The sequence below is a fragment of the Frankliniella occidentalis genome, unplaced genomic scaffold (assembly GCF_000697945.3).
Source record: "Frankliniella occidentalis isolate FOCC.00 unplaced genomic scaffold, Focc_3.1 Scaffold8, whole genome shotgun sequence".
Taxonomy (NCBI): domain Eukaryota; kingdom Metazoa; phylum Arthropoda; class Insecta; order Thysanoptera; family Thripidae; genus Frankliniella; species Frankliniella occidentalis.
The window spans coordinates 681,137-691,556 of NW_026267138.1; the positions used below are offsets into that span (position 1 = coordinate 681,137).

Below are 10,420 nucleotides of genomic sequence, written 5' to 3' on the forward strand. Positions count from 1 at the left end.
TTCGACTTTGTGTCTGACACAATTATTGCAAATCCCTTATCATGAACGCCCCGCTGTGAGACCTTGTGTTGTGCCTATTTGCAAAATACCGGACACGCTTCGTGCACGCGGATGAGCGTGAGCATAAACAGAGTTATTGTCATGTGCACGCGTGGAATTCAAACGCTCGGCGGAACACTGGGGGTTGGGCAGGGTTGGGTTGATAGACGGGGGGACTGACACAAGAAGACTGGCCTTCAAAGTTCGTTTTGGAGGTTCACAAGCGGAATCAAAATTGTGTGTATGTGAACAAACAACGTACAGAGGATTGCCCTAGAAAGTACGTCTGTTTTTCTCAGAATGATTCCGCGAATAACCGAAGCCTGGTGCGAGACTCGGGGTAGGCCACTCCCCAGTACACGTATGCACTGCAGCCATTGTGTTGCCTACCTACCAGGCGCCACGAGTGCTTTCACTGGCTAATGGCAGTTTCTTATAACGGCAAATGATGGAGGTACATTCTGGATGATCTCTAAGAATAGATTAAAAGAAACAGTACACAACCCAGTGTAATGGTATTTCAATTCCTCAGTTCGTGAAATTAATTTTAGAGCTGGACTTAGCCATTTGGGGCGTGGTACGTTTTGAAAGTCATAGTTTTGGAATGCGAACGTATCTTGCAAGAATGACACACTTATGCATTCGAGCTCGAGCGCTTTTGCCCCCTGACCCTTTACGTTCCACAGCGTTCTTTGAATTTCCCGCGTGCATTTAGCATTTGTCTAGCGTGCGCATATAACATAGAGATGTGGGCATGCTGCTTTTTTTTAAATTAAACATATTATTCACACGCACCTTGTGCTCGCAAAATGTGACACGTGTAAATTAAACTAGATGTAGGGCTCCGACACATACACGAATAAAAAACCGCTCTACGTCCAGTAGTCCAGCGTGGGGCAAGACGCGGCCTGCGCCCTGCTGCGACAGCGCCCCTGCCGATACCCTTGGCACCCTTGGCACCTGTGCCCTGCGGGATGCCCTGCGGGATGCCCTGCGGGATGCCCTGCAGCCCCAGCGACAACGAACGCGGATCTACCGTTGACATTTACGAGGAGCTGCAGAACAGTGAATGCATCGATGCCCCCCAGCAGCCCACGGTCGAGGCGGCCGGGGCCACGGAGCCCTTCCCTGCGCCACCCAACGAGACTCCGACGGTCCTTGCTGTCGAGGTAGCTCGGGTAGTAGTTGAAGCGTCTGATGCCTTCAATGAAGTCCCAGGGGACACGAGAAAGGAGTTTGTTTTCAAATTCGATGAGCAGCCCGGTGAGGAGGACGCGTAAGGCAGAGCGCCCGGGTCCATCATCTTGCCCCGCTTTTCTGGACTTCCCCGCTATGACGCTGCAGCGTCTTTGATGGTGGATTGATGATAGAACCGAAAACTCTGTCGAGATTGCCTAACATGTAACTCTCGCCCTATGTATAAACAAATAATACGAATTGTATGGAGGTCTATTTTTTAAACGAACCCGTTTGGAGTGCAATTCCACATTACCTCAGTACCGCCAACAATCGACACTGTGCTGAAGGCCCCGCCCGCCGCCCCTTTGTTAAGCGAAATGAAGTAAATTTTTAGAATGTTACAGCCACCAAGCTTTCTGGTGGTCAACCGAACTTTCTGCGTTGCACACATATGCTGCTACCACACCGACAACATAGTTTCAATACAGGTCAGTGCCTTGGTCAGAGCGAACACCTCTATGTTCAGTGTTGCGGGTCGGCATACCATTTCATGCTGCAGGGGCCATGACGCAATATGGGCTGACAGCACAGGCTAACTTACAACACTGTCACATCCCGTACAACTGAAAATATTTACTTCTTTATTAACATTAGGATATATAATTTGGTTTTCATCATCAAAGGTTCGTTTCGCAGTTTACACGAAGTGTTAACGTTTTACTCGTTCTTTACCACCCATCCTCACCGCAGTACTGGACCGTTATCGGTCTTGATTCCAACAATGAACTCAGAGAACTCTCAACATGTTGCCGATTTACGTGCTAAGTCCCAAACCCAGCTAATTGGGGACATTTTAATCTCAGAAGTCACAACAGCTACAAACATAAAAGTAATACTATTCAAATAGGACCTTGCTGTCACTTTTAACAATGAACTTTTTTCAAGTTTAATATTATTTTTATTATTTTGAGAACTCTTGACAAAAATTTTGAGGGTTTTCAGTTTAAGTCCCCCGGCCACCGTCGTGCCACCGAGCCGACCGCCCTCTGCAACTGCAACTGCGCGCCGGCAAAGTAACCCCCCACCCTGGGATCTAGGCAACCCGCGCCCGGAGGGGCGTGCTGCCGCTCGGTTGCCATCAGAGCGCACCTTAACCCTAACCCTGCCGGGTGCTTCGTTGAAACAGCAGCAATAGCAATGTTGTTACACCTGTTGCCATTTGTTTATTTATGTTTACCCGTGATTATATTATTGTGCAGACGAAATGATTGAGACGAGAAAAATAACATCATTATTGTTTTAAAAATTATTGTTCGAAAAATTTAAAAAAATCGGAACCAATAAAGAAATCTCAGCATTTTAATTAGTCGTTATGTTTATTATGAAGGGTATTTCTAAACTTTGCAACCCACCTGGGCGCCTCGGGTCTTCACTCAAAGTAAGTCAATCTCCACGAGACTCCTTGGTTATAAAAATTTAATAATAAAAAATTGGGTATTACTTTACATTATTTCTTTCTGTATGTTAGTGCACCTCTCAGGCAAATGTTCCCGAAGAATCAAAACCGTTGAATTTTGTGAAATACCTGGAGTTAGACTCACAAGTTGAGGCTGGTGTTGGCAGTCGTTTGTATCATCCTAGAAACCATCCTGGAGTGATGCGGGGAAGAGTGGTTGAACCCCCTATAGATTTATTGCAGGCAATGGAGGTCACAGCAGAAGGCATGTTTAGTTTTATATTTGTATGTCTTCATTCATTACGCTCTATTAATTTTGATATATCTTGTTGATCTTTATGTTGTTTTTAGGTCGTAAGAAGTCTGATCTTAGTAAAGCTGCAGATGGATTAAAAAGGCAATTGTGGGGAAGGCACTTACCCCCAGAGAGAAGCGATTACATAGAGAAGATGAAAGTTGAGAGGATGAATACACTAGCTGCTGTATCAGGTAACTCTACTTTATTCATCTGATTATTTTAATTCACAAATAACATCAACTTTTAATCAAATTTTGCCATGTAATGTAGAATTAAGTCATGAAGTAGCTCCTGGCACTTATGATGATCTTGAGGAAAAGGTCGTTACAAGGCGTCTAAAAGATTTAATTCATCCCTGGCATCCAATGAGTGTGACCAAAGAAACTTGTCTTCAGTACCTTATTTCACGAACTCCAGCTGAGTATTGTATTCTTCATAAAATATTTTCCGAGATTCGTCTAAAGGATCCAACTTTTGATCCTACCACACTGTTTGATTTCGGATCAGGAGTTGCTTCTGGATATTGGTGAGTTCTCTACTTAATTAATAAAACATGCTATGAAAGGAAAATGCATGTATTATTGTACTGTGTCTTCTCTCAGGGCCACAAAAGAAGTCTGGCAGAAAGAGTTGAAGGAAGTCTACAATGTAGATTCAAATTTAGAGATGAATGAGCTGGCCTGCAACCTTCTGAAATTAGCTAAACAACAGTTCTCACCTGAAACTGGGGTATATTTTCGGCAGTATTTTCCTGTTTCAGTGGATGTACGTTTTTTTTTTTTGTTTCTACTTTTGTGGTATTACACATACATAATTTGAAAACATCATTCATATTGTATGATGCTGTTCTTTAATCCTATATAGCGCACTTATGACATAGTGTTAAGTGCTTTTACTCTCCTTGAGCTACCTTCCTTCAAAGATAGAATGGAAATAGTTGCTCAGCTATGGTCAAAAACTGAGAAGTACCTAGTCTTGATTGAGGATGGAAATAGTGCAGGTTATCAGGTGAGTTCAATAATTCGTTTTTAATTCATTGTTCTTCCCTCTGGCAGAACTGTTAGATCTAATTGTGTGTGCAGGCTATAATGGAAGCAAGAAATCTAGTAACTCACCTAGAAACACCAGATGCAGATGATCATATAGCTAAATTTCATGTTTTTTCCCCTGTAAGTAGCCAGCTACTAGCTGTGTTAATATTTTCAATTTTCTTTCAGTAAATTTTTGTTTGCAGTTATTAGAATTATGTTGGAATTGAAGTGTTTTTTTTGTATTTTTAGTGTCCTCATGATTTCTTGTGTCCCCGTTTCATCAAAGATAAAACTCCATGCAATTTTGAAATATCATACTTGACACCTAAATTCCTTGAGGGGAAACAGCACCAAAAGAAACATCTTTACTCATATGTTGTCTTAAAGAAGGGTATGTAATGAGGATTATCTATATATTGTTCCATCCTTGCCTCTCTTTTGTAGAGGTGATATTGTAATTACAGCTCAATTACTCTGTTATATACAGCCCCAAGGCCAAGCTCAGATCCTCAGTGGCCACGCTGTGTAAGGGAGACACTTCTGCGTAGCAAATCAGTACACCTTAAACTTTGCAAGTCAAATGGGACATTAGAAGATGTCATCTTACGGAAAGAGAACAACAATAGGTATGATTATGTTGATGGGGTTGGTCAGATTATGGAACAAAAACTATTTCAGTAAATCACACTAAAACTACATACTATCATCACTTTCTTGTTTTTCTTTTCTTCAGAAATGCTTATAGGTGTGCCAAAAGAACCAAATGGGGAGATTGTCTCCCAGGAGAAGTAGGGGAGAAGGAGAAAGGAACTTAGATTTATGAATCTATGATTAAGCAGAAAAACAGAAGGAAAAATGTAATATTTTCTGGAAACATTTAATAAATCTATAATATCTACATCATAATAAAGATTACTTCTCTATTTTTAAGTTTACCTGTCAAATTTTAGATTGGTAGACTATCATCCAAACCCTGCAGCACTACAATATTGTTAATGCACAGTAATTGAAGCTATTATGCAGCTACAGTAAAGGAAGTCCTAATACAGTTGCATCCAAATACAGTATGAAAAGTACTGGAGTCCTAGTCTTATGTTGTTCAAATCCAAGAAATTAATTTATTTTTACAATGACCTACACACCAAAAACAAAGATGCCTGGGCAGAAAAGATATACAAAAAAAAAAAAAGTTTCAATACTGGTTTTAAAAAAGTGCTTTAAAATATAAGTAAAGTACAACGAATCTTGAAAATGAACTTTAGCCAACATCCAAAAGAAAATTATCATTCTGCACCATAATTTAACCCATAATTTAATTTTGTCCAGAAATGAATCAAATAGTATTTCATAGAATGCAGAGTTATCGTATCAAAATGCGAAGTGGGCTGCATACTTTCCAGCATAAATCTGCTTGTAAAAGTTCTTATGGTTACACATGAATGTGATGGAGGACAAAACAGAAAAATAGAATTAGTTTGAAGAATTTATAAATGATATAAAGAGCACATTTTACCTCTTTCTTAACAGAATCAGGTACATCCTTTCATATAAAAGCACACATATGACATAAAAGGACTGATGTGATGTGGTTCTAGTCCACATGTGGATATTGCACAAATTGTAGCCAAACCAGGCTGGCAGAATGAGAAGGATTACAATACCAAATACAATTACATAAGACATCCGCCACAATGCGGACTTTTGCCCTGAAAGTTATGACATAGATAGAATTTTAAAATGGTACAAGGCATAAGTTTTTTTTGTTTTTTAAATCTATTTTCCAAAGATCCTTATTATAATTATAAGTCTTATACTTTCAAGAATTTTGTGATATTTATTTAAAATAATTCACAATGGATGTTGGTTGAATGTGTTGGTATAATGTTCACCATTTACCTGTCTTACCAAGGACAGGTACCACTAAGAAAAATTAGCATTAACTCAGCAGAACACTGATACAATAGTTACATAAGTTACATCCAACGACCCATGAGTCAAATGAAATTCATGAAAACTTTAATTACTACTATTGGAAATTCCAACATGACCTGAATTACAAACGACCAGAGGAAGAGCTACAGATGGCAGAAAGTGTCAAATAATGCTTATGTCCTGTTTGATGCTAAACATTTTGATTCCCAAGACCATTGTCATTCATATGATTAAGAGTAATTTCTAAGCAGTAGCTAGGCTAAGCTGAAAGAATTCAAGCTGTAGTCCGTTTTTCAAACAAGTAATCAGCATATTAAAATTTTAACATCTGTGGCTCATTGGAGGTGTATTGTTTTATTGTATACTGCAATACAATTTTGTTCAGAATGCTCATCAGAGGACTAAATAAAACTTGAGGCAGAACAATAATAGTGAGAGAATCACTTATATGTCTGTGTTATTTTAACTTCCATTGATACAATATTACATCCTTATAAATCTGTCTTTAAATTGTGTTTCTTTTCCAGCAACACAAGCTTAAACCCAAACCCACAGACAGACAGTAGAATTGCAAATACCTTTTCAACATTCAAGGTACAGTAGACAACATTCCTGCACCATCAAGAAAGTATTTGAAGTCATTTTACAGTGTAGCCCTCTTCACATATTGAGAGTTCAAGTGTGGACTCTTGCACTTGCTATCTTTGCAAAGCCTCTTGATTTACAGTCTTAAATACAAAGAATAAATTGCTGAAATATTTTGGCAGACAGCCCCTATTAAAGCCCTGAGGAAGGTAAACATGCAGTAATAGAACAGTGCAGTTCATTTAGTTCTAGTGAACAGGTACAGTCAAACTCACCCCAAACCATGTGAATATTGAACCTAGATATTGAATAATAAGCAAGTAACAAAATAATATTGGAACAACCTATATTATAAGTCTTAACAATATGGCAGGGACAAGGGAAATACTAAATTTCAAATGAGCAAAAACAAACAAGCAAATGAACAAACAAACAAACAAAAAATAACAATTGTAATTCAGCTATATAAGGCAGGATTCCATTATATTATCTACAAGATATTAATGGAGCAACGATATCAGTTATTCAGTCGTAATGTAATGAATTCAAGCATCAGCAACTAGATTGTTTTATCTATCACATTGCTTTAAACAAACAGTTTTGAGAACTGTAACTCACTGATGAAATCACATAGATCAAAACAGAGAAGAAACTGGTAATCTAAAATAATGAACTTTGATTCTTAAAAAAAATACACTCAAATAAGTCAAATCAAATATCAAACCACAATAAAAAAAACACAGCTGTAAGTATCTCCTCTTCTTCTGTAACAAGGAGCTCAGATAACATAAAGTAAAATTTGTTCTTAAGGAGATACACTCATTCTTTACCCTTTCCCTGAACTGGTGAATTTAATTAATAGTTATGTGGTAAGCTCGAAACATGAAATGAAAGTTAGTGATGTATATCCTACTTGCCATATCTCTCAAACTAACGGTCTTAGGGGGAAAATAATCAAATTTTCGGATCAACCACACGAATTTGAGAGTGAGGGTATTGACATTACGCCTGCATGGCAATGAAACGGTCATGGACAGGTGTCATGAGAAAAGACCGCGATGAACCCCCATACTTAGTGCAAGGAACAGTGACGCCAAATCTCACTTTCCAATCAATAATGATTTTGGTTTGAACTGCCTATGCACAACAAACGGTGTACACATCTATCTTAAATCACCATTAGAGTCGCAAGAAACACCTAACCCATTCATTGACTAAGCTCTGAGTTTTCACATTTAATAGCATTTCACAAATATAACAATCCCGTGCATGCACATTGCTTGTTCACTCAATAGATCTAGCCGAAAGGACTTAGAATGAAAACATACCTATTATAGTAAAGTGTTCTCAAAATTTCGCTTACACAACTGTAAAAAACCTCTAATATAAAATATGTCATGTGTGTACCTTTCATACTCTTTGAGATCACTAGATGTATCTAAATTAATCCACACCAAGGACAATTCTCGTTCTTTATACAGTACAGTATATGAAAGGGATGTAGGTAAAGAATGAGTAGAAATAGCAGCTTGAAAAAATTGGGAAAGAGGGGGAGGAGGACAAATTACAAGGTAGTTTGAAAAAAAGCAAAACAAAATAGGATGTAACATAATTGAACAGTTCTGTTTTGTTTCTTAACATTACTTTCTTTAGAAGGCTAAGTCAAAGCATAAAAAATCTGGTATAAAACATACCCGACACAAAGCAACACTGCATACAGTTCGTTAGAAGAAAAGGCAGGAAAGCTTTAAGATCAAATAATTAACCAGAAAGATAAAGCTACTGACCACTAGGAATATTTTCCATTCCAAAACTTAATTTTGTTTAGGTACAAAACAAGGTTTTCTTTTACACCCAGAAAAACGAATGTGATTCTTGTATAAGTAACATGAAACTAGCATGGTTGATTAGTGGATTACTCTCAGACCATATGACTCACATGAAAAATTCTTCTCTAGATACTGACTGTAGTAGTCATGTTCTTGGCACCATTTGCTGATCCAGAATAGAAATTTCAATCTGAAGATAATATTAAGGACATTTCAGTGATCTATGTTAGGAAAAGAAAAGACATTCTGGAAATTCATTAGTAAAAGGTATAAATTTTAATGTGATAGCAACAAAGGAAAAAATACATCTGTGCAACCAATAGATTAATAAAGGATACAACTCTTAGTCCTCTGTCAACAGGATTTGTGAGAAGAAGACCTCTTGGCTGATAAACTCTCTCATTCTGCTCAATAACAAATTTGGCAATCTTTCTTAAACACTGAAAGAAATATCAAGAAGTGAGCTATGCGGAACAAAGGTAGAATCTTCAATAATATTTAAGACATACCTTTTCAAAATGTGTTTGAACACATATGTACATAAGGTAGGCAGTAAGGCAAGCTAAACAACCTTCACAGTAAGTGCTGCATGATGCTTCTTCCGCTTCTTGGAAATATGCATTCATCTGATTTACGGTATACTCAAATGCTTGCCTCTCAATCTGGAAAAAAAAAGGATAATAATGATAAGTTGGTGTTAAATCATTTTGATCAAGTTAAATTAAATTATTCTTACCTTATCTTCAAGTTCAGGTGGAAATCGAGTCTGAAACTTGATCATGGTGCCATCACTGTAATCTCGCTGGACAAATACTTTCACACACTGATTGGCCTGGTTAGGGTCTGGCACTTCATTCAAGGGACTTGAGTGATTCATTCTGAAAACAGAAATACCAAAAAACAAAGACCAAGGAGTGTGAAATCAATAGGAAATGTAATGTAATTTACCTAAAACAATTCAAATATTTTTCGGGACAATAGTAATGTCAAAGGTTTTTTTTGAACAGTAACAAGAACAAGGTTTTAGACGCAAATGTATGTATTCAAACTATGTGCAACACATAACCAAATCAAGGTACACAATGCAATGTTTATAATAGCATACACTTAGTTGCTATACAAAGAAAGTCACTGCTTCATTACAAAATTTATCAGAATATTTGACAGTCTACTAGAAATTTAGGTTCTTACAAAATTTTGGGGACTAAGCAATAGGTAATGGTACAAACTTTTAACACTCACATTAAGGAAAGTGTGAGCAAAACACGATGAGAACGCTCTCCAACTTTCAGATCATTCAAGCAGCACCGAAATTTTATGAGAGCGAAAATCTTCAATAAAATAAATTGTGGAGTTGGGTTAGTTTTTGTAATTAAATACACTTAAAGTAACTCCGAAAGAAGAACCTCAGTGCTAGTGCTATGCTGACGGCCGACTGACGGGGACAGGGGACCAGGGGACGGAGAGAGGGAGGGGGGGGGAGGGGAGCTGTTACTTCCAACTTCCTATTCGCAGGGAGAAAGAGCGGTAAACTTGAATGGTTTGGGTTTGAACTCTTTTAGTGGAACAGCAGTGCAATAAATATGTCGCAGTTCTACCTCCCTATTTTCATTTTTTTTTTTTGTGTTATCTCGAAACATTTTCATAAGAGGCAAAAATAACCACAGCGCAATATAAACATTTTTTTGGTTTATTGTGCATAATTGTTTTACAGACAGGCACAGAACAAAGTATTTATGCTAGTATTTAATACAATTTGACTAGAATGGGACTAGGTAAGATGAGCCAACTTTCTATTTGTTACTCAATGCGCGCATTATAATTAATGATCTAACACCGGTTTGCACACTAGCATAAAGTATTTTCGGTTATAGATTGCTAGAAATCATATAACCAGTGACATAAAATGACATGACATGGAATGACATGAATTGATAATGTCAAAGTCAAGATGCTTTAATTTTAATGAATACCCCTTTGAACTGCCTATGCACAACAAACGGTGTACACATCTATCTTAAATCACCATTAGAGTCGCAAGAAACACCTAACCCATTCATTGACTAAGCTC

The 10,420-nt window shown here is 37.7% G+C and overlaps 2 protein-coding genes across 2 annotated transcripts; one reads left to right on the plus strand and one right to left on the minus strand.

Annotated features, from left to right (window-relative positions):
- The first annotated feature begins 142 nt into the window (after positions 1-142).
- On the plus strand, positions 143-4,918 carry LOC113203857 (methyltransferase-like protein 17, mitochondrial). Its single transcript, XM_026418766.2, has 10 exons — positions 143-2,656; positions 2,747-2,939; positions 3,026-3,163; positions 3,243-3,498; positions 3,575-3,737; positions 3,837-3,980; positions 4,055-4,141; positions 4,253-4,394; positions 4,491-4,629; positions 4,737-4,918. The coding sequence occupies exons 1-10, from the start codon at positions 2,591-2,593 to the stop codon at positions 4,816-4,818; spliced, it is 1,410 nt and encodes a 469-aa protein (XP_026274551.1). The 5' UTR covers positions 143-2,590; the 3' UTR covers positions 4,819-4,918.
- LOC113203861 (golgin subfamily A member 7) lies at positions 4,862-9,800 on the minus strand. The gene is made up of 5 exons (XM_026418774.2): positions 9,592-9,800; positions 9,086-9,227; positions 8,859-9,011; positions 8,688-8,789; positions 4,862-8,539 (listed from the first exon to the last, which is right to left on the minus strand). The coding sequence occupies exons 2-5, from the start codon at positions 9,224-9,226 to the stop codon at positions 8,495-8,497; spliced, it is 441 nt and encodes a 146-aa protein (XP_026274559.1). The 5' UTR covers position 9,227; positions 9,592-9,800; the 3' UTR covers positions 4,862-8,494.
- Between the last annotated feature and the right edge of the window lie 620 nt (positions 9,801-10,420).